The sequence below is a fragment of the Thunnus maccoyii genome, chromosome 9 (assembly GCF_910596095.1).
Source record: "Thunnus maccoyii chromosome 9, fThuMac1.1, whole genome shotgun sequence".
NCBI lineage: Eukaryota > Metazoa > Chordata > Actinopteri > Scombriformes > Scombridae > Thunnus > Thunnus maccoyii.
Genome location: NC_056541.1, coordinates 20,641,013 through 20,663,096, shown reverse-complemented (window position 1 = coordinate 20,663,096; position 22,084 = coordinate 20,641,013). Strand labels below are relative to the sequence as shown.

General features: G+C 41.6%; 1 protein-coding gene across 1 annotated transcript in view; it reads right to left on the bottom strand.

Moving 5' to 3' along the window:
* sv2ca (synaptic vesicle glycoprotein 2Ca) overlaps window positions 1-22,084 on the bottom strand; it is a 29,621-nt gene that overhangs the window by 6,623 nt on the left and 914 nt on the right. Inside the window, exons 2-4 of the mRNA XM_042420709.1 lie at window positions 15,880-16,691; window positions 4,577-4,757; window positions 3,283-3,434 (exon numbers count right to left, since the gene is read on the bottom strand). Coding sequence (XP_042276643.1) covers window positions 3,283-3,434; window positions 4,577-4,757; window positions 15,880-16,477 — 931 coding nt within the window. The 5' untranslated portion in view covers window positions 16,478-16,691. The remainder of the gene's footprint in view (window positions 1-3,282; window positions 3,435-4,576; window positions 4,758-15,879; window positions 16,692-22,084) is intronic.

The following is a 22,084-nucleotide window of genomic DNA, read 5'->3' as shown; positions in this document are numbered from 1 at the left end:
CACAGAAATTAATAACACGAATTACCATACGCAGATGACACCGACACTACTAACATAATGCCATAATGCCATACTTCCGCCCACACATACACACACATTCATACATTATTCAATTTTTGTTTCCCTTTTGAAATAAGACACTCACTGTATCGTCATGCATTTCTACAAAACCATTTTGCATTTTGAAAGCAGAGTATTGCATCTTAAAGACTGAAATAATGAAAGATTTGATACCTTTAGTTGAAACAACACATAAACAACAATCATGTTTTTCTTGTACAACATCTGACGAACAAAATTTGTGAATAAACTGACTAAAGATGTTTCCTAATAGAGCTAAACAGAGTGGCAAAATATGACTTTATGTAATGCTATAATTTAGAGTAAATTTATGGAGGAATATTCTTCTCCTCATATATGGGATTATTTGGTGCATCATTTTTTCATTTGCAAGAGTTTATATATACCAAAGTATATACATAATAAAGCAAGGATAAGACAGAATGCAATCACAAATGCACATGTAGATTTCTATTTGCGCTGTCATTGTCTTCGTTTTTTAGATTTTTTTTTTGGAAGCACAGAAAGGGGTTGCCGTGTCAGTCGTGACCTCCCACGTCTCTCGACAGATCGTGCCTCATGGAGATGCTGCTCCAAAGGGAACAGCGCCATTATCCATCAACAGGCGTAGGAGGGGAGTCAGGGTGTGTGTCTGTGTGTGTGTGTGGAGGGGGGGGGGGGGGCATTAACGCTAATGGTTATGCCAGAAAAAGGCTGCTGAATTAATCTCACAGCATATTAAAATCTGGCTTTGATAGCAATGCATATCAACTGCTAAAAACAACAATTTTCAAATAGGGGGTGGGAGGATAAGTGACGGATGCCTCCTACAAGAGACGAGCATGTCTCAGTAGGAAGCAGTCAAAGAACATTACAAAGGTAAACGTCAAGCGACAACATCAGAAGGAAAAAAGCAAAAAAAGTAAAACTGGATTTAATTCCTTTTTATATTTGCTGTTGGTGAATTTGTGTGTAATATAATACAACATTATACAAGACAAACATAATAGATGTGATCTTTTCATATACTGTACATACAGTACAAGCAGGTTGTCAAGGGTAAAAGTTTTTTTTTCTGAGTGATAGCACACATTTCAGTGTCTTTTGTTGGGCAGTATAGGAGTAATGACTTTCGTAGACATTGTCTTGCCTGGGTGTAGAGTCCCTTTATTTATTTCCCTACCTTTCCGTGTGTGTTTGAGTGTGTGTATGTATGTGAAGTGACTCAGAGAGAGAGAGAAAGGAATAAAGAGAAAAAGAGACAGAGTAACAGAGAGAGAAAAGAAAGGAGTTGTTCAGCAGTGATTGCCTTTTCTACAGAAATGTAGCGTGGCTTCCTGCCCCTCAGGGTTAGTGTTTCACTCATGCCATCGGAAATCTCATTACAGGGATTATGTACATAATTGACTAAGTCTATGGATGACTGAGTCAGCAGTGCTACACAACTCCCAGCCCCAGTCAGATAGATAGATAGATAGATAGATAGATAGATAGATAGATAGATAGATAGATAGATAGATAGATAGATAGATAGATATCGCAGTAGAGTCCGCTGAGGGTATTTAATCTTTAATCTGTAGATCTGAGCAGTGTATAACGAGGTTACTCCGGTGGTGGGCTCGCTTGGCAGCAAGTAAACTCTTCAAACTCTTCTGTCAGTGTGATGAGGATCTGTGCCGAGCAGACCTCCTTCAGGGCTCCAGCTGTGAGTCTGGCAGGGGGGTTTTGGGAGACATTAGGAGTCAGGGAGTGTAGAAGATAAATGAGAGCTCTAATGGTGTATTAAACACCAGTGTTGAGGCACTTGTATCATAACCTGTCACTGGTGTCTTCATTCGAAGACATAAAAGTATCTCCGCATGAGGCATTTGGCCACTTTTTTGCCCACACATCACAGTGCTGTTGGTTACAGGCACTGCAGCACTTTAGGGAAAACATAAAACCATCGGGTTGCCGGAGTATGTATGCGAGACACGTAATCCCCTCTCAGAGAAAGAGAGGCGGCGTGGTAGCGAGCAAAGAAAGGCCACTACTACCCTTCAATACGATATCAGCAGATCTGACAGCAGAGTCTCTTCATGAAGACTTGTTCTGGTTTCAGAGGGTTCTGCAAGTCTTCACCAGTGTGCTTCTGCACATTGATATGAGCAGTGTGTGCGTTTGTGCATGTGTGTGTGTGTGTGTGTGTGTGTGCACCCCTCTGTGTGTAAGAAAACTGGCTTCGTCAGAAACTCCATAATTGAAATTTGGCGTCGCCCCGCGTATATTTTCATGTGTGTGTGTGTGTTAACTTGAATGACCTCGTAAAGTGTCAGATGTTATTGCCTTCAATTTCCCTTGATGAAGACCTGTATTTGGCTGCAGCCCAGTATCATCCATGTCACTTCCAGAAATACACACACACACACACACACACACACACACTGTATCTCACTGACGTCACAGGTTGGCTAAAGCATGGACTGGCCATAAATCACCTCTAGCTGTAGCTTTGTCCTATTAGAGCAAGGAGAAAAACCTAATTATGCTTGATCAAGAAGAACACTGCGGAGACAGAGAATGGAGAGAGAGGAGAGGTAATAAAAGGAAGGACGGAGTTAGACAGAGAGATGGGGAGAGTACAAAACAGGAGGAGAGGGGAGGCAGTAAAAGGAAGGGACAGCAGGTTTTAAAAAAAGCAGGGAAGAAGTGTGAGAGATGCGAGTGGGAGAAGAGGAGAAAAGGAGAGCTCATTCCCTTATTTTTTTTTCTTTTTATGATGAGTGAAGCTGATATCTAATGCAGTATTGTTATAAATCACAGCCTTTTCTCTCCCACAGGCCTACCCTCACCGTTTCAGCGTGTCTGCTCAATGGTATCCATGCGTACGTTAATCTCTTAACCTCTGCCTCTCCCTGCCTGCAGCCACTCAGAGCTATTAGGTGATTGATTCTCATGGCAGGGAAAACTTAACACACAGACACGGGGAAGTCGTACAGTTTTGTAACCTCTTAGTCAGGAGTTTAGCATAAAGTCACATTGCCAGCTTCTCGTCAGTATAAACTTCATCCTTTTGAGGGTTTCACTAAAGATAACATCCATTTGAAAGATTCTGCATCAATCTACATGTCTGCTGTTGTTTCTCTCGTTGTGCATGTCTACATTATAAATCATGATGCCCCTGCCTAACACCTAGCCTAACCCAGATGGGTGTACATTATTTTTTCTAACTGATAAACTCACCATAGTGCGGTATGATGGCCCATGCCATGGCAGATGCATAGATCTCACCAATCATCCAGAACATACACAGCCAACTGAGGTGTTCGCCTCTTTTCTCTCTGGATAAAACCTCTGCAAAGAAAGAGAAAACGATAGGCACAGCGCCTCCTATCCTGCAAGAACCAGAGAGAACAGGAAAGTTAGTTAGAGGCAGGTAGAGCCAAAACCAAAACAGTAACATTAATGTTTTACAACTTTCACATATGGTTCATTTATGGTTTACATGCTTTGCCATCTGTGATATGTTTGTGTTCCTTCAGCTATGAGAAGACAAGCTTGATATTGTCACAGAAACTGTGTAGCGATTAAATGTTAAAAGCTAATAGATTTTATGCAGTCCATTTAATCTGTAAAGGGTTTTTTAGAATTTTTTTTTTTATAAATAAATTAATGGCTTTGTTAGTACAAAGTGGTCCCAATAAGCAAAAAATAAGCAAAAAATAAGCACACCTAATTTTTCCCCAAACACGACACAAAAAATCCCTTAGTGGAAACTACTCATGATTCAAAGGCACAGGTCGCATTGGCAGTTTGGACAGCCTTTTCAATTACTCTGAAGGTCTCTAGGGAGAGTGATGCAGATGCAATTACTGAATTAGCTCTTAAAAGAACAGTTACACTGCCAAAGAGGACAAAATAAATCACCGTCCACACCACTTTATCTTCTTTGTGAGTAGATGACACATGCTCTCTGCCTCTGTTAATGTTTTCACTTTTAAACACTCTGATACATTTTTGTTAATATCTGCTTTAAGAATGCAATACAACAACTGCAACGTATATCGGAGTGTTGTTTGTTAATGAAGTGAGAACATCACTGGCTGTTAATAGTTTTTATTGCATTGCAGCGGCAGGGAAGATACGTTTATTTCGCTGGAGAGGAAAATTGACAGACAGATATAAAGTGACTCTCTATAGTAAAAGAATCAAACACTGCAAACTTTCTGTTGTGCAGGGAGATAGAAGCAGGCTTTAAGTAATCATTAAAGGAAATTGCTCTCAGCTTTTTTCAACAACTACTCAGTGGAAGCTTGCCTCACAGTGATTAATTCTTTACTCTCATTGATTTCATTTTGGATAACTATTGTATATGCTCAGATAGTGTGACCATCCTGTTGCCAAGGAAAGTATGCCAAGCTAATGGAGGATAAAGGCGTGCCTGCCTTTAGATTTGGCTTGACTTTCACAAATCATTCAAACTGAAGGCTTGCCATCCTCGTCATCCCCAGAATGACCTTCACTTAATCAGACTTACCCGAAGCCCGCGACGAGACGGCAAACAAGGAACAGGCCGTATCCCTGGACAAAAGATGACAGGAAGGCGAAGAAGCCGTTTGTAGACATGCAAATGAGGAGGCACTGTCTGCGGCCCACTTTGTCAGACATCCCTCCCCAAAAGAACGCTCCAACCATCATCCCCAAGTAAACAACACTGCCTGGAAAGTGAAGAGGACAGAGAGGTCTGATTTTCATTTTCTTCAATATATAGTGCATTATCTCAAATCTTTAAATTCTTGTATGTGCATATGTTTGTATGAGATTGTAATTTTTGTACCAAGGATTATGCCAACATTTTGGTCATTTTGTTCATCAGATTTTGTATGTAAGGTAATAAATGAGTCAACCCAAAGAGGCTTTTCACATATGTTTTGCTACAATATCTTCAAAAAATATATACGCACTCTTTAGGAACACTATTTAAACCTGCAAACACTGTTTTGTTTTTTTTTTGGCCTCTTGATGCCAGCTGAAAAGCTCTACTTTTGGTCTCCACTAACTCCAGGGGAAAATTTATGATTCTGTAGCTGCTAAATGTTCCACTGTGTTCACTGGCTAGTCACTTATTTTGTCCATCTGCCATTTGGTGCTGTGCAGCTAGTTTTTTTCACTGAAAACAGCAGCCCGCTGTGGCTGAAAATAATGCTATGAGAGCATCTAGAGTGAACCAAAACGGTAAAGTTTTGGGCTTGAAAACCAAACAATGAACTGAAAGGGACTATAAAACTTGGTCGAGCTGAGAGGGACTGCAGGAGACTGGATCAATTGGCCCCTTTCACACAAAGTGATCATGTGATCCAATGTTAATATAAAAATATTAATTATAGGTGCTTTAACATTTTGATAAAGTTACAGACATGCACATCAGAGAGATTCCCAGAATGGAAGCTGCTATTTTAAATAAAGCATTTCAGCCAAAGAACAATTATGCCTTGCTCAAAGACACGGTGGCAAGATTTCAGGAGGAAAGAGACAAAAATTAATACGTACTCATTGATGTGAATGTGAACTTGAATGAGACATTGTGAAAATGTCTCAACTTAAGTAGTCAAAGCCACCAAACACTGACACTCAGCCAAGAAGTGTTTCAGGACTGGTGTCCTCTAAATGTGCCTCCGCTGGCAAACGGGTAAGTGCCAAATTAAAATATGGAGCAGCAATAAACTTGCGCTTCCATTACTGCTGAATGGATGTCAGTGAATTGGAAGTTATGTTGAACGACTGACTCCATATGGAATGCAAAATTTAAAGATGATCATGCTGTTTTAAAAAGTTTAAAATAGAGTGTCATCACACGCAAGTGCTGATATCACTCAAAATGTTTCAAAGTTGAATAAATATTTTTTTGGCCTGCCTCACCATAAACACACACACACACACACACACACACACACACACACATACACACATTCCCAGATGTTACAGTTACAGATGAGAGAACTTTTTCATCATCACCTGTAATTCAAATCCCTATATGAGAAAAAGAGTTTCACAAATGAGATCTACTGTATAGCTTTCCCACTATTCTAACAGGAGCCCAAAAATCAGAGCGCCGATTGATTACAATGAACCTAAAACCCAATGAGGAAAACCCTCGGTCCCCGTAACACACTCTAGCGTTGATGAGTAGATACAGAGCGTAAAAGACTGAAAACAGGTTCTGATCAATGAGGAGACAAATGTGAACAGTAATGCAGGGTGACTTTACAAAAAGGCCCTCTGCTCTCTTTTAATCTCTCTCATCACAAATGGGATCAATGCTCCAACAAAACAGCATTGATTTCTTTCACTGATCATCATGATTCTGCTCTGGAGAGAGAGGCCTATTATTGCTGCTTTGGTCTACATTGTATGTGGTATTGTGTGGTTAGCAACCTTCATGGACATATAGTATCTGCTGCAATCCAATTGGATTTTTCTCCATTCATAAATGTATTTTTTGAGGTTTCTGTCTGAGCCTACTACAAACTGAATAGTTTATTGAACACATAATAACAGATAATATTAGAACAATGTTTTGTCTTCCTCCATATCCAGACACATGCAGACATATAAACATAAGAGGGTCTTTGTATTTATAATTCAACACAAAAAGAAGAGAATAGAATAACTGCAATCACATCGAGCATATATGGAGCCTGCCGTCGGGACACTTTGTTCATCCCATTGCAATAACAACTTAATAGCAAGATGCATTTCCTTTCTGTGATGTCTGCAGTCAGGTCACTCCTCCTCTGCTGTGAGTAGATATCTGTTTGCTTCAGGGGGTCAAAACCCGGCTATCTGTCACATTTGGCAGCCATCTAGATGCTCCCCTGAAGGTGCCATAAATTCAATTCTAAATTTAACGGAAGTCTTCAGTCTATGCACAGTTCACATTTGCTTCATTAGGAAGAGGGTAGATACGGTGCACAGGGAGACTGCACAGGCAAACACCCACTGGCCTCCTATTTAAATGTCATCCATCCAAATATCCAGAGGCCTTTTCATTTTTATTTGCAGCAACTTTCCAAACAATCAACTTTGTTTTTTGTAGATTTTTTTTTTAACCTTGCCTGGCACAAAACAGACAAAGAGGGAACCTTCCATTCCTGCTACTTCAATGCCCGTAAAAAGAAAAGGGCAATAAAAACTGTTGACTAATGAGTACATCCCTCTCAGGACAGTTAATTACGTAATGAATTTATTGATGTTCTGTCCGGCTTGTGCGGCATCTCGGAGCATGATGTCAGCAGTGCCGGCACCAGCAAAGAGGGAGAGAAATGTACTGTAGTGTACGTAATATACTGTAATTCAAAAGTAGCAAAGGCTTCCTGTAACAAAATGGGGTCTGTCTCATCGCTAAAAGACTAAAAGCTAGTTTGTGTCATTAACCTGTCAGGTAAAAAGAAAAGTTGTGTTCTTTGCTTCATGAATAATTTCTTTGTAATGTGTTTATAAATCACACTCCTCTTTCAGCGTGATGTCAGAGTGATACACGCGTATTTCCAGTGAATACACTGCAGCACAATGTTCTTTTTAAAAGCAATTCACAGGACTCAGTCATACTAATGACACAGAAATAGAGGCACCGTGAGCAGTTAGGAAGCCTATTTTTGGCACATGAACTTATATTTCCCAGTACTACATTTTAAAGCTTATGTGGGATTCATTTGCTGTGTTTTCAAAGGTAACAGTCAATCTATTATCAGTCAATTATGTCTACCCCTGTCAACTCACATCATATGATGTTTTAAAGGTTATCCACTGACTGATCTGTTTCTTATAAATAAAAGAATAACATTTCTTGGGGCTTTATCAAGTGGAAGTCATGTAATAGTGTTTTTCCTCATAAGCCAATTCTGTTTAGTAATCCACTTCAAGTTAATATATCATTCATTTCTCATGCTGCACATGGTGTAAACTTTATGAATATACATTTAAAGAAATATTTCAACATTACATTAGACTGATGCTCAGTCAATCAATACAGAACATATTTGAAATGATAAAGCTGAACAAGAGCTTCAACCAGTATTTTAATTAACCCTGTGTACCACTACCCACTGCTGCCCTGCCATTGATTTAGCAGGGCTATAAATGTAGGTCCTCCCCTGTGCCTTCAGACTATGAAGAGGGATGAAATCAATAGACTTCAGCTTAGTTCAGCCTCATTTCCAGACTGAAAATGGTCTCTGCTGAAAAAATGAATTGTAAAAGCTTGGTTTCTTATACGAGAGACATGCACACTTTCAGATGCACTGATTAGACACGTTGGAAGCAAGACTCCTTGAATGGGCAGCCAGCTCTTACACGCGTCTCGTTGAAGATGCAGCTGAATTTGGACTTGATGACCCATATAGACTCTGAGCACCATCAGAAAATGACAGTGTGTCAGGAGAGCTCTCAGGCAGAAGCAAAAGGTTTTGCCCCATGACGCTGTGTTGAGATGTCAAAACACATCTCCAGGAATGGTTAATATTCAGCAACATCACAGGCGCACTCTAAACACAAGACAAATTCCAAGGAGGGGGGTGTTTTAGGCTGAGATGTGGAGCAAAACACTCTCACAATCACACAAACACACATACACAAAACCAAAGAGTAAATCTAATTCATCCATTAGTAATAAAATATGACAAATGCATTTGATTTATTTTGATGTTGCCAAACTAGCCACTGGGGACCTAGATAAAGGAGAGGAGATTAAAAAATGAAAATTTATACAGGAGCAAGCACAAATGCAAGCAAATGAAATATGTGAGCAGCAGAAGAAAGAGCAAAATGCAGCGAAGGGGGTGACAAAAGCGAGAAAAAGGTAATGAGGGAGGAGAGTTCAATAATTGCTAGATAGGGCGAGAGAATGAGAGGGAAGAGGGGAGGAAGGTGAAGACCCTTGTGCAGTGTTTTCTGCCCTGTCACATCCCGAGGAGCCCCCTGAGAGCCGTGGGAGCGCCGAGCTGCATCACGACCTCTTCTCTGATTTCATGCTTTGATGCTCTTTGCTCTTAGCGGTGCAAAATGTTTCAGTGTCGCTCAAAACACCCGTCCTGTTTTATTCATAATGATGATACTATCATAAAACATTGTGCCTGGTGCACACTATGGTTATACTATGGTATCTCTCTCAGTTTGAATTTTTTCCTCTTCTATTCCTTTTCTCAGTCTCTTCATTGCTACTTTGATCTTATTTTATCTTGTCTCCCTTTCTCTCAGCTATCCTCCCCTTTTGCACTGTGCCCCTCTCCCCTACCTCTCCACTATTTCTCTTTCTCTCAGCTTGCATCCTCTCCTATTGCTTTCCAATTTCTTGGCTCACTTCTCATTTCCTTTCCCCATTTCTGTTCCTTTTTACTCCTGTTCCTCTCTTCTCCCCTCTGCTCCCTTCTCATTTATTTGCCTTAGTTTCCCCCTTGCTCGCACTGTCATCAGCTCCTTTACACTGAGCAGCGTGTAATCACGTTTGTACTACATCGTGTCAGTTTGATCGGATTCATGCCCCCGTCTTCTGCCACCTCCGCAGAAAAAGAGATTGGAGCTTTTTGTCACATTTAAGTCATATCAGTGGGGGCAGGATTTCAATGAAATCTATATGAAAGTAACCTATTGTAGGACTTAAAGTGGAAGGTTTAAAATGACTCACTCAGCATCAGTAATGATCCAACCTTCATTACATTAAAGACTGTGGATAATTTGTGTGAAATATCGTGATGCCATGAACCCCTGATAAGAGCAAGCAGTTAGACATGGTTTACTCATGGCTGATATTGCTGGTGGCAGCAGGTTTGGTCCATATGCGCGCATACACACATTCAGTCCCGTCATACACTTACCCCCCACCCCCTTTCCTCTCCCACACACACACACACACACACACATTCCTACACAATGTGGAGCTGCACTACTCAAGTAGTGTAATCTCCGCAGTGACGCTGCGATCTTACTGCAGTTTAGCCATGCTCAGCTGCCCCTGGACCACAAAGCCCCACACAACCTGCCAGCTGGCTCATACAGACGGGGAGAAAAAGGGGAGAAGGAAAGAGACAAAGAGGAAGAAGGAGAGAAGGAGAGCCTGGAAGAAGAGAACAAGTGAAGCTGGGAAACAAAGAAGCCGAAGAAAGCAAAAGGTACAAGAGATCAAAATATGAGAAAGTAAGGATGAAAAGAAGAAGACAATAGAGCAGTGCAGAAACAAGAAAGGAGGGGGAAGTCTTGAAAGTGGAGAGGGAGAGGTGGCTGTTAAATGAACACGAAGAGTTCAGAAGAGAGAGAGTCAGAAGAAGAAATAAGGGGAGTCTCAGCGGGGAAAAGATAGCCTAAGAGAACAAATAAGTAATGATAGGGCATGTACTCCTATTGTCTGTTGTGTCTGAGATGATAGCTAAGCCTCTCCCTCACATTGTTGGTGTACTGAATACTACCAATCTGCAATCTCTCTACTCCTATCCACCCACACCCCTCTCCCCATTACTCCTCTTTAACTTGGCAATCTCTGTGCTTCAAAGCTGTCCCTCCTCCTCTCCTCTCCCCTGTTCATCACAAATATTGCATCTCACAATGATTGTTTTCCTTCCTGCTTCCTTCTCATATCATACACTCTTATTCAAAGTATTTACAGTATTTCACCCCACCCCCCACCCCAACTTTCCATCTTTCATTCTCATGTAGCATTGAAGATTCCTGTGAGATCGGGATACTGGTAGGACCAAATTGAATTCTGTAATCTAATCAGCATTTTAGTCATCCATCCTATTCAGGCCTTTGCATTTTTCATACTGCATTATCCCATTACGCTCAGCTCAGTCTGTGCAGCTTGCCTCTGTCTCTGCCTGTTATGTGGTTAATGGAGCTGCACAATGCAACAATGATGGGAGTCCAGCTCAGGTGGAACTAACCAAACACCAAATGGATAATTTTGAAACTACATAATGAAAATGTTTTTATGGTATGAATTAAAATTCTCATATGTGTGTATGTGTGTGTCTGAATTTTATAAATAGTCAAAATTTCAGATTTCAGTTGGACTTTGGATGGAACTATTTTTAAGAAAAATGCAATAAGTGTGATGAGCTCTCCTTTCATCCTGCTGCTCTGCTGTTACAGTTGAGCTCATAGGACTTGGTTTTACAATCCCCTATATAATCCGCAGTCATTCCTCGAGTAGGGGTAAGGATAAACACTGTACTAGGGTAATCAGGTGGACACTCTCCTTCCTTGGTGTTTCATTGATGGGCCCCGACAGCAACAGAACTTCAGGAGGATCAGTCAAGTCCAGGTTTCTTCTGTCAATGATTCAGTCCTGTTTATGTATTTATTGTACTTCAGCTTTTTGTGTTTGTACCAACTGCATCCTCCCATGGCACCATCAGTTCTATGATGAACAGGGCCCTTTTTGAGGCTGTCCACAGGATCAGATCCAGCCTGAGACCGGTTGTAATGATCTCCAGTGGGAAGGTCAGCGTCTGATCTAGATCAACCTTCATCTTCCAATCCCGGGCTGTATCCAGTAGGCTTGATTCTTTTCTTGCAGTTCACGTCTTTGGTACCTTTCCTGTTGGTACAAAGGCCATGGTGTTTGAGAAGCCAGGGATTGGTGGAAAGAGGGCATTGTTGTTAGTCCTTCTTTTTTCCAGCACTAGTGCCGGTTTCCGAAGGACCGGGTTGTGCCTCCAGGTGTAGTGTCCTTGAGTGAGGCTGGTCTTGTAGCCGATGAGTATGTGCAATAGGGTTGCTAGGTATTTGGCAAAGGCAACATGATGGGTCTTCCCCAAGCCACTGGGTTAGGTTCTTGGGACTGGGAAGAACATCGTAGATGGTTCTGATGATGAAGCTAAGTCTGCCTCCCTCTATTTCCCAAAGATCCTTCCAGGCAAGCTTCCGGTACTCAAGGTTTTCCCATCTTGTCCATTGGCCCTGTTTTGCCTGTGAGACTGCCTTTGCACATCGTTGTGCCTCCTCCTGCTGCCATATCTCTTTTACCACAAGTCCTCTCTTCTGGGCAGGTGTTGCTCTGTGCCATGTGGGTCTACTTGTGCCAAGCCTAAAGTCACCTCTTTCATGCTGCACTTGGCCCACAATATCTCAATGCCTGAGAGCGTATTTTGCCTGCTGTACCACCTCGAATGGGTTCCACTTTCTGCCTGCTGCCACTCTGGGAGCTGCAGCCTGTATTGTGGTGTCCTGATTTTCTGTCAGGGTCATGTCCAGCCTTACCTTTGAGCATTTGTATTCTCAGTGAGGCTAGTGTTAGGTTAGTTCAAGAGCCCCATTCACATACAAGCCGATATTGCTGAGGCATTGTGGGAGTCAGAGCCATTTCTTGATGTATGTACTGACTGTTCTCCAGTTTCTCGGCTTTGGTGATGTGAGCCTCATAGATCGTCAGAAGCCATGTCAGACAGGGGAGCAATCCAAACTGCAGGCATCAAACTTTCAACTTCCCTGGAAGTAGGGTCTTGTCTATGTTAGCAAGGCCTTTGATGGATTCTTCCTTCAGTTGCTTACTCTGGTCTGAGTCCTTTAGGCTTGCATTGTACCACCGCTCTAAGCTCTTGACTGGCATCTCTGATACCGTTGGTATGGGCGTCTGTGGAATCTCTTCTTTGAGATTGAGATCTTTGAGATTTCCTTTGATTATGGAGATGGTCCTGGACTTTGCTGGGCTTAAACTTCGTCTGTCGAGTTACTTTGTACATGCAATGGTTGTGGTTAGAATGGTTATGTCATCTATATATAGGCGCAGATGGGGGGTAGTCATTGTCCAGACTGCAGGCGTTCTCTTCTTACCACCCATTTGAATCCTTTGATGATTAGTTCCATTGCCATGGTAAAGGCTAGTTGGGAGATGGTGCATCCTGCCATTATTCCTTTTTCCAGGGATTGCCAAGACGTGGTGTACTGTGATGTTGTGAGACAAAACTGCAGATCTTGAAAAGATTAGTCTCTGACCAGTTTTGCACTGATCACTGGAACACAGAAGAACTCAAAGCTAACTAATCAGCTGTTCCTCTTCCATGATGTGCTTTCAACGCGAAGAACAGGAAGTTAATGGAAACAGGGCATCTGACAAAAGTTAAGCTCACACATCACATTGTGCAGTGCTGTGTTGCTTGCAGCCAGTTAGGACACTCCAGTCAAAAACAAAGCAATCAAACTGATTTCGTCACTGATGCTCATTTGCATCGCATTCATTTAGGACACAATGTTAAACAGCTGGTAGTAGCTGGTAACCAGCAGCAGCTGAACTTCAGGAGGATAAGTCAAGTCCAGGTTTCCTCTGTCAATGATTCAGTGCTGTTTATGTGGACTGTAACTCATAACCAGCAGCAACTGAACTTCAGGAGGATCAGTCAAGTCCAGGTTTCCTCTATCAGTGATTCAGTCCTGTTTATACAGACTGTAAATCATTCATCATCAGTTATTAATGTACATGGTAACATATAAAAAGCCAATTGGAAACCTGGTTACACTTGTACATGGCTTTATAGAAGAAATCTGGGGGGGGGGGGGGGTCTCTATAATCCCATACCCCAATTTTTTTAAAATGGGTTTCTCGTGTACAGTACATGACATTTAAGTTCCTGGTGCAACCCAGTAGCCTCCTGGTTAAGAAACACGCCACATCATATTTATTGCCATGAAGAGAATATCGTATTGTGAGTCTGTCATTGTAAAATAAGAGCTTGTTGTTTTGCTTGGTTGAATAAACTAAGACAACTAATACAAAATAAAGTCCACCCTAATCAACCCACAGACTAAACTGGCTGCTGTTTATTTCTGCACTTCAAGGCAATAAAATATTGCCATGGCACCTGTAAAACACCAACTCACTTCATTTTGTTGACTGTAATTAAGTGTAATTACTCTGAAAAACTCCAAATGGATACCAACAAGGTCATAGTAATCATGTAGGCTCTGCTCAGACATGCACACACATACACACACAAACTCATACACACCAATCATGTTCACCTCAACAGGGAGGACCCCCGGGGCAATCAGTAGGAGAAAGGAGAGGAGAATGGGGGAGGATGGGAGAAGAAAAGAGAGGCACATAAAGAATAGAGGGTGAGAGGGAGGGACAGGGGGTGAGGGATGGAGTCACGAACAAGGAGAAGCAGAGCGTAGAGCATGAATGCCTGCAGGACCTTGCTTGGCTAGAGAGGGAGAAAAGAGTTTACATGGATACTTGGAAAGAGACAGAAAGATGAAGGTGTACTACACACAACTTCTTGTGGGGATTTTACACGGCAGTACAAGTGAAAACCCCACATAGACATATATTAATAAACTTTTTCATCACAATAATAGGAACTGTATAATTTTATAATTTCGAAGCAGAGAAATCTATGTATGTAGTATTTCTAAAATGTGGTCAAATGAACAATCTTAGATGAATAATCAAAAGTATGATAAGTAAAAGTATGATAATGACATATTTTAAATTTGACACAGAGTTTGAATTTCTTGTTTTACATGTAATGTAATGTAATCCAAATATTTCATACTTTCCAACACCAACCTCCATTCTCAAAGAGGCCCTGCTGTATCAATTTTGCATCAGATGTTGCGGTGCAGTTGATGTATTGTCATGTCTAACTGTGGCAGTTAGTATCTAAGGGCTGTGCGCCTGATTTAATGTCCTCGCCACTCTGGTACTGACACAGTGAGTCAGCCCCTGTACACAGCTCTGTGGTGATGGATTATACACCTGCAGCCAATGGGACTTCTGGGACTCCTGCTCAACACACAGAGCACACAGGGAATACTAGCTACCCTCTTAATCCTGACACGGAGACCAGTGGACCGAAACACCTCATCCATGTGAAACACAACTATAGGATCAAGTGTGACATGCACATTTCAAACACATAGCACTAATCCTATCTTTTAAGAGAAACAACATTCTACAGAAGGCAGTGTTACCATTCCCTTTGGTCTGGTTGTACACTATATATTAATCCAAACTATGATTTTGATAGTGGAACATGAAAAATAACAATAAAATGTACACTTGAATTGGAGGTAGCTGTGTCTAAATGATTTAATATACAGTTAAAATATGTACTGAGTATTTAACGTAAATATTCAGTACATAAAATGCAGTATGCACCTTGTACTACTTACTGTAAATTTAGAGTGGAGGTTAAGTGAACTTAACAAGGTAGCTCTTCTGCTGTGACACATTGGTTGGGTTTTTGTTGTTTGTTTGTTTGCTTGTTTGTAATTTTGGGGGGACTTTATTGGACATCTTACAGTGTATATATAGATAGGAATTATGGGGAGAGAAGGTGGGGGATGACACGTAACAAAGGTTAACATCAACAGGGTATGTTGCAGTCACGTGTTATGCATCTTAACCATTAGGCCACGCAACACCCAAAGTGTCACAACTTGGGATGCTGCTTTTCCTGCTTTGTTGATTTTCTGATTAGAAAATGTCCTCTGATCAGGTTGTTTCCGTTGGAATGACAAGGCACTAATAATTACAGTATGTGGCACTTTTAATAGCCTGAGGACCATTGGCTTGTTACTTAATGTTTGTGGTCGTGTTCAGTTCATATTCATACCTTTTACATGTTAAAGTTGCACAATAACATTGCAAGTATGGAGACTTTGGTTACAGGTCATTGCCACAATTCAACATATAACAGAATGAAAGATCTATAATCATGACTGGATAAAAGATGCAGCTCAGATTACATCCATTGATAAATTATTTGCATCAGCTCCTGTTAGCACAATTAAATATGAATATAAATGCACACTCACCAACATTCACATACACACAGGTTTCCTTACCTAGCCACCCTGAGCTGGAGTTGGGCACACACATGTCTGTCTCTGCGCTGGGAAGCACAAAGCCCACCACGAACACCTCCACCCCATCTGACATGAGTGCCAGCCCGAGCACCAGGAACAGCTGCCACTGGAACCTCCCATGGCCACACTCTTGGATGATCAGCTCATATTGTTGGGCCAGCTCCTCCTCATCAGCCTGTCTCTCCTGCTCCAGCTCCTTACGGTCCCTTGTTGCGTCTGACATCGGTTGCCCCAGTGCCACCTGGCCCTCCTTATGCTTCCTATCTCCCGCAGAGGGGATCCCCTGGTACTCTCCCTCGTAGATCTCGTCCTCATCATCGTGGCCTTCCGTGGCATCACTGGAGCCCTCTTCGTTGTCGTTGTAGCCCTCTCCGTCCTGCCTAGGGGGGTTCCTGTAGAAATCCTCATCTTCATCCACCTCATCCTGGAATCGGGTATAGTTGCGCTGGGATGAATACTCATCTGTGGCACGGTCCACCACCTTGTTGACTTTCTTTGCTGCATGCCGCTTAGCCTCCTTGACCACGTCCTTGGCCCCTTTAACCAGGGAAGTCCTGTTATTGTAAGTGTCCTCCATTCTGGCTCCACCAGTGGGTCTTCACAGGGGTTTAGAGGATACTTAGAAGTAGAAGAAAGAGGGAAGAAGGGCAAGAGGGGTGAATATGCACTGGCAGGGGATTTGCAGGAATGGTGAGATCAGTGGGTCTCAAGATGCAGTAGGGAAGAAAACTCTTGAGTCTGCAGTCACCACAGGAGATAACCCACAATGGCTGTGGCAATCATCGGCCAGGCTGAGAGAGATGGGGGAAGGGTAAGAGACAGACAGATATAAAAAAAAAAGAGAGAGAACGAGCAAGGAAGGACAGGGGAGAGATCAGAGAGAAAAGAGAAAGAAAGCAAGAGAGAGGGAGATGTTCATCAGATAGTACCCATAACTCATGTTCCCCCCGCTATATCCGTAACCATCCCAGACTAACAGGTGACACTACACTGACAGCACATACCCTCTTTAATCATTCACTCACCATTTCTCCCAGGACTTTTAATCATTTGGAGTGATGTGCGAAAAATGGCTTTGGCTGTATAGCTCTCAGTTTTTATTCAAAATGAACATTCAATTTCCAGAGGTGCTCTCCATCTTCTATATTTCATGAGTTTGCCTTAGTTTTGAAGAGAGGAGCATTTTAAAGAGAGACGCTGAATCTGCTGATTCATGATCAGCTCTGAGGAACAGAAGCTAATAAACAAGACTCTGCCCAAAATCAATTTGCCCCCAATAAAGAGCTGGTTTATTATAATGGGAGTGACGATCCAACCGTAACAGCACTGTCATATTTAATCTGTACAAAGAAAGGAGAATGGTCATGAATGGATACGTAGATAAATGCACACTCAGGTACAGGCGCAAAGTAGAAACACACACACACACATGTCTTTGAGACACCCTCATACAACCAAACATGCCATGCACATATGCGACCACACACACACACACAGCATGGATGGGGAAGCCCTTTCCCATCTTGGCAGGCCAGTGCTGATGGGAGGGAGACCCCAGTCTAACAGTGTGAATGATGTAACATGATTTCATGTGAGTGCTCAAACTGTGATCCACAGTTCATCATCACATTGCCTCCGCAGGCTCGCTCTGGCCTGTTCATTGCATAATTTGTCATAGCACAGAGATACAAGCATTATTAAACAGATACAAAATGATCATGAAATTCAATCAGTGTATGGGAAAACGCTAGTTTGCGTTATGTGGATATAGAATTAAAACATTTCTGGATAAAAGGAGTGAATACTTAGGGTGGGGGTGGTCAGAGCTGTCCAGTGTGTGTGTGTGAGTGTGTGTGTGTGTGTGTGTGTGTGTATGTGGCCAGAGCTGTCCAGTGTGTGCAGTTCCCGTGTGTCTAGGAGCTGCCCACCACAGCCTCTAATGAACACTGAAGCCTTGTCAGGAGGACACAAATCACAGGGCCAGTTCCAGCTCCCATAATGCAATTTTACTGGGCAAAATGACACTGCTGATTCAAGGTGACTCTACTAATCCTTTTTGGCTCATTGGATGACTTCTGTGTTTAAGAGCACACTCTCTTTTACACATGGGCCGATAATTTTTTAATACCTCCATTGACACCGGTGATGCCTCAGATTTTTGTCCTGAGGATGATTCATGACGACAGCTTTCTAGTTTTCTGTTGGTTTCCTTTGTCCAAAAGCAATTGTTCACCAGATTATTACTGAGGTCCATATTGCAAGAGGTTAATTTATGATTTAGTGGCATGATTATCTTCTATTTGTCACTGCAGACAATTGCTACCCTGCATGAATCCTGGATTAGCAGAGAATTTTCTTAAATCAGCTCTTCTTAAGAGTGAAACATTGAAGCTTATATTCAAAAGCATATAACATTTGTCTACAGACTGCGAATCCAAAGAAAAAGATTTTTGAATTCCTCAGTAGACCAACATACTGCCAGGAGTATGTCAAAGTTCAGTGGTGTCACTGAACTGATGCCATATATCGTTTCAGGATCAGGTCATGTTGATATCACACACATTTTTCATTTTGAAGTCTCTGCATATGGAAATTTACAAACACACACACACACAGGTGAAAGGGGACACGTCCTGGTGAAGCCTGCCTGTCAGAGAATCAATGGAGTGTATGGTGAGGTCCACTGTCAGCGGTGATGAAGCTCAGAGGACACCAGAGCACGCAGGCGACTAACCTCACCTGACCACAGCTGACGAGACCCCGACAGTGCAGACAGCCCGAGCAACGGGAGCAATCACAATCAAACTGGGTAGCCACCAACACTCCCAAACAAACCTATCTCTGTTTCACCCATTTTCTGCTCTCCCTCTCTCTTTCCCATTTCACTTCTCCTGCATCTTCTCTACCTGTGTGTCTCTTTCCAGATCCCCCCGTTGGCATTAATTGTTTCCACTTGTACCAGAAAGTGTCCATTCTTCTATTTAAAACGATCCATTCATCTTTAGACTATTCAGCTAACTAGCCTTTTTTCAACTTCATCCAAACCTTAACTATAGACAGTAAATCTTTACCAAATCCTTTTCTTTCTAATACATCTTCATTACTTCATTGATTCATGAAACCTCCAGTCTGTTCAAATCACACCATCATTACTTCAGTCTGTGGCAACAAACCCAAGATTTAACTCTTCACCATTGTAACAAGAATGGTCTGGACGGACTGTGCTTTCCTCAGATATACTTGTAATATTTATTTATAAAACATATATATATCTTCTGGTAACAACCCAATGTGGTGAGTAGGAAATGTATCAACATAAGGAAACATAAAGAAACAATAGACTATCCCAGCTGTTTCCTGCAATTAAAATAAAGAGAGTTAATGTAGTGTGTGTACTGTTGCCGTGAATCATGTGAGGTTGTCTGAAAATAGGCCTTGCTCTAGCGATAGCCCCTGTCTGCATGATGGATAGCGTCCCTGCTTTCCTTCAACCTCTTTAAAATACTAAAAAAAAAAAAAAAAAAAACACTAGGTCAAGTATAACTTGGCCCCAAATTTCCTCATGCATAAAGACAAATGAAGAGATTAGAGTTACAGAGTTTGGCCATGTATCCGACTAAGGACAAGCAATTTGGGAAAAGTTAAAAATGTTTATTAATTTCCAGAGACCATCTCTGACTTTTACGTAGCGTATCATGAATCATTAGCCAAAAGTGGCACAGTAATTAAGCTACTAATGAGCATTTTGAAAGAAGAAACTTACATAATTACAGCTTTAGTCAGAAGAACTTAAAACATAAAGAAGCATTTATCAGCACTGTAAGGATTTCTTACAAGCAACGCTCTTTGTCAACAGGACTGATATCAGTGTTGGTGCTGATCTACAGTACCTTGATCATTCCAACAGTCACCAAAACAGATCAGTGTGGGCAAGAATCTTGTTAGAATAAGAAGTAAAAATCAATTCTCATCCTAGAATTTCAGGTTTCTTGACCCACAACTGCTGGAGGAGACATATACTTAATATTTTTCATGAGAACTTGAAGGAAAATCAATAATGCTTTTTTTTGGCTAAGTGCAGTCTGGTGGTCCAGACATTGGCCCCAAAGGAATGATGCAAAAAACTTCTTTTCTTTTACTCTGCAATTATTGTTAGTGCAATAAAATTAAGTTAGATATAACAAATGCATCATAATTGCATCTCCTGAAGTAGCGTTTTCTGACTTTCTTGTTTATTTTCAGTATGCACTATACCTTGAACCAGTTTCACAGTTTTTGTCCCTGGCCCTATTGGAATCATTAATGTTTCCCATCTCAGTCAGGTTTGACTTGCCGGTGTCCTGCCCTTTCAAAGACATGCGCAAGCACAGTGGCTTGATGGCTGGTTTGTCCTATTAGCATCAGAAAGAGCAGGTCCAATCTCTAAGTGGGCAGAGCTGCATGTAATCCCATCAAAATGGAGAACCCGTGACCTCATCTGGAAGGCAGAGGCTCAACCAGTCTGGGACGTCTTCCGTTAGGAGATTTCATCAAACACTGATGCCATTACTGACTGAGTGCAGGGGGAAGGAGAGGATGAGAGAAAGTGTGTGTGTGTGTGTGGGGAGGTTGAATATGGGAGAAGTATTAATAACAGTATAAGTGGTGACTGCACAAAAGAACTGCAAATGGTGCCACATGAGATTAGAATAAAACAATAGTAATTGGACATAAGGGGGGGGGGGGGGGGGGGGGGGAGAACACTTAAATCAATCCAACAACATATCACAACTGAGATGACATCTTTCAAAGACACTAAACCTCCCTCATTTCACCTTTCTTCAACAGTCAAAGCTCCATCACAGAAAATAAAACTTCAAAAGCAAAGCTGATTGCAAGCAAGGCCCACCTTAGATTGTACAGATTCATAATGCAGCTGCGGCAGGTAAAGTCTGCCTGTCCTGCCATGAGAAGCTAGCACTGTGAATATTAGCATTAGGTTCAATTATTTCTGTGCACAGCTTAGCTAGGGAAAAAGAGATTCCCCGCTGTGTATATTAATATTGTGAATCCTCTTACTTAGATGAAATGAGAAGGATACGGAATGCAAGACTTCAGAAAATTGTGTTCAGTCTATTTAAATCATAAAATATTACATCTATACAGACAGAATTTCGGAGTTGTAGCCTACATAAAAAAAAAACATTTCCCGTACAACCCTGATGATATACAGTAAGAAGAGCTAAGTGTGTCATCTCTTTTGCTATTTGGCGTCAGGCTGATGTGCATTTGATAGTCTTGGTGAACATATGGTGCCCCTGCCTTGTCAGACCTCACTGCTGACACAATACAGTGCTTAGAAGATATAAAACATAACGTGGCACCACCACTGTCTGGTGCAGACTGGACATTTTGTGTTGCAGTGACGCAATAACACCGATCAGGCAAGGGATGCAATATGTGGCACGTTTACTGGTTTCTTACAGTAAATTGTTAATTTTGTCAAACTGTGTAGATTTAATGTGATGGATGATGTCTGTATATAAGTGGGCCTAAATTTCAGAAAAAAATGTACTAACAGAAAAACATGATATGAGAAATCTTCAGCCTCTTTGACAAAGAGAAATCATGCTATATATTTTTTTTTTACAAAGGTAGAAGACGTACCGTTCTTAAATGTAATATTAACTATGCTATTTGGGTTCAACTTCACCTTGAAATAATGACTACTCTGTTAATTCTCTGTTTGCCTTATTGTCAACATAATGGACAGAAAGAATCTTTTTTTTCTGGAGCTCTCATGTCTACTACATTGTCACTGCATACTTACTTTGAGTCCTATATTAAAAGTGAAACACTGGAGCAGAAAATGTCTCCTTCTTGGTGATGCAGCATAAAGTTTAGGAAGACTAATGAAATTACAGGTCAGTGGATGCTAGAGATGGAGATGTTTTTGAATGCAGAGGAGGGCCATTCTGAATCACAATAAGATTCTTGTTTACCGGGGCAGAAAAAACACCTACATCAACTTGAAATCGATGATAAGTGGGTCATATGAATGAATTCTGCACCCCTTTATCTCATCTAACGCTTCTTATTGATGACGCCTTTAATGTGAACCTAGCAGAACTACTACAGCAGCCTTCGGATTGCAAACAAAGCACTTTGCCACAGCTTTCCAGTTCACCGGCTGTGTGCCTGTCAG